The 1,436-nt window shown below is 46.4% G+C and overlaps 1 protein-coding gene across 1 annotated transcript; it reads left to right on the top strand.

Annotated features, from left to right (window-relative positions):
* Nucleotides 1-440: 440 nt before the first annotated feature.
* On the top strand, nt 441-1,436 carry LOC138936516 (uncharacterized). Its single transcript, XM_070301959.1, has one exon. It carries the CDS (start codon nt 441-443, stop codon nt 1,434-1,436), a length of 996 nt encoding a protein of 331 aa, XP_070158060.1.

Below are 1,436 nucleotides of genomic sequence, written 5' to 3'. Positions count from 1 at the left end.
GCGTAGAGTGTAATGTGACCGCGGGTGCATTCAGCAACGGCAAACGCGTTCATACGATACATGAATTTTCACCGAGCGTGCCACCAGGATATAAGATATCGGAAACGCCGGCGCCGATCATTTACCTGCCGATCATCGCGCGGAGCATTACGGATCTAACGATACGCGTTGCGGATCAAGACGGACGATTGCTCGATTTTCGAGGAGAAGAGATCACCATCAGATTGCACATACGACGGCGACAAAATTAGTGTGCGATAAATGAGATGCTCGTGTTGAGCGGAGCGAAAGACGCGAGAGATAACGCGACAACAACAACAACAACGTCAACATTCGCTAATATCCAATTATCCAATTGCACCAAGAAAAAGAAACTCAACGCGTCAAACGTTGAATTTTTGCAATCTTTGGGATTCGCGATGCGAAATATCTGAGAAAACATGACCGATATCCTTAACATCGAAGGCGAGCCGGTCTTTGACGACCGTATCGTCAAGATCGAGACTCACACGTACAACCCGTACGCCAATACGACGTTTGAGCACAGCGATGAGATACGAATATCCATACAACAACAGAATCTGTATACGTTGCCGTATGAGAGTTTTCTATACATCGAGGGAAAACTAAAGATAAACAAACCAACTGAAGGGTTTTATGTGGTACTGGGAAATAATTGCGTCGCGTTCATGTTCGATGAGATTCGATACGAACTCGACGGTGTGGAGATTGATCGTAGCAGAAATGTGGGAATAACCAGCACACTCAAGAACTGTGTAACGATATCATCTGATAGAACCGTAATTATGAGGAACACCGGCTGGGATGCGCATACTAACACGAATGGATACTTTAATCTTTGCGTACCGCTCTACATGTTATTGGGATTTTGCGAGGATTACAGGCGCGTGGTGATTAACGCGCGTCACGAATTGATCTTAATACGATCGCGCAACGACAACAATTGCCTGATTGGAAATTTGGTGTTGGAGCCTGTGATCGACATATTCAAGATACAATGGCGAATGCCGCACGTCGTATTGAACGAGATTAACAAGCTGTCGATGCTGCGCGTCTTGGAAAGCGGACAATACCTTAGTATGGGTTTTCGCTCGTGGGATCTGTACGAATTTCCGCTATTGCAGCGTACAACCAAACATTCGTGGCCCATTAAGACCGCGACTCAGCTGGAGAAGCCGCGATACGTTGTTTTCGTTCTGCAGACAGGTCGGAAGAACATCATGTCCGAGGATACGAGTCGATTCGACGACTGCAAATTGATAAACGTGAAACTCTATCTGAACTCGGAATGTTATCCGTACGACGATATGAATCTGGATTTCGATAAAAACAGATGGTCGATTCTGTACGACACGTGTAACGGGGTCACTTTTCGCGAGTGCGTGGATAAACTCGGTCGGGATCAGGGCTCGTGA

Source organism: Polyergus mexicanus, unplaced genomic scaffold, assembly GCF_030449975.1.
Source record: "Polyergus mexicanus isolate NDT 795.1 unplaced genomic scaffold, iyPolMexi1.0 SCAF_9, whole genome shotgun sequence".
Taxonomy (NCBI): domain Eukaryota; kingdom Metazoa; phylum Arthropoda; class Insecta; order Hymenoptera; family Formicidae; genus Polyergus; species Polyergus mexicanus.
The sequence above is the reverse complement of the archived record's forward strand: the minus strand, read 5'-3'. Positions and strand labels throughout refer to the sequence as shown.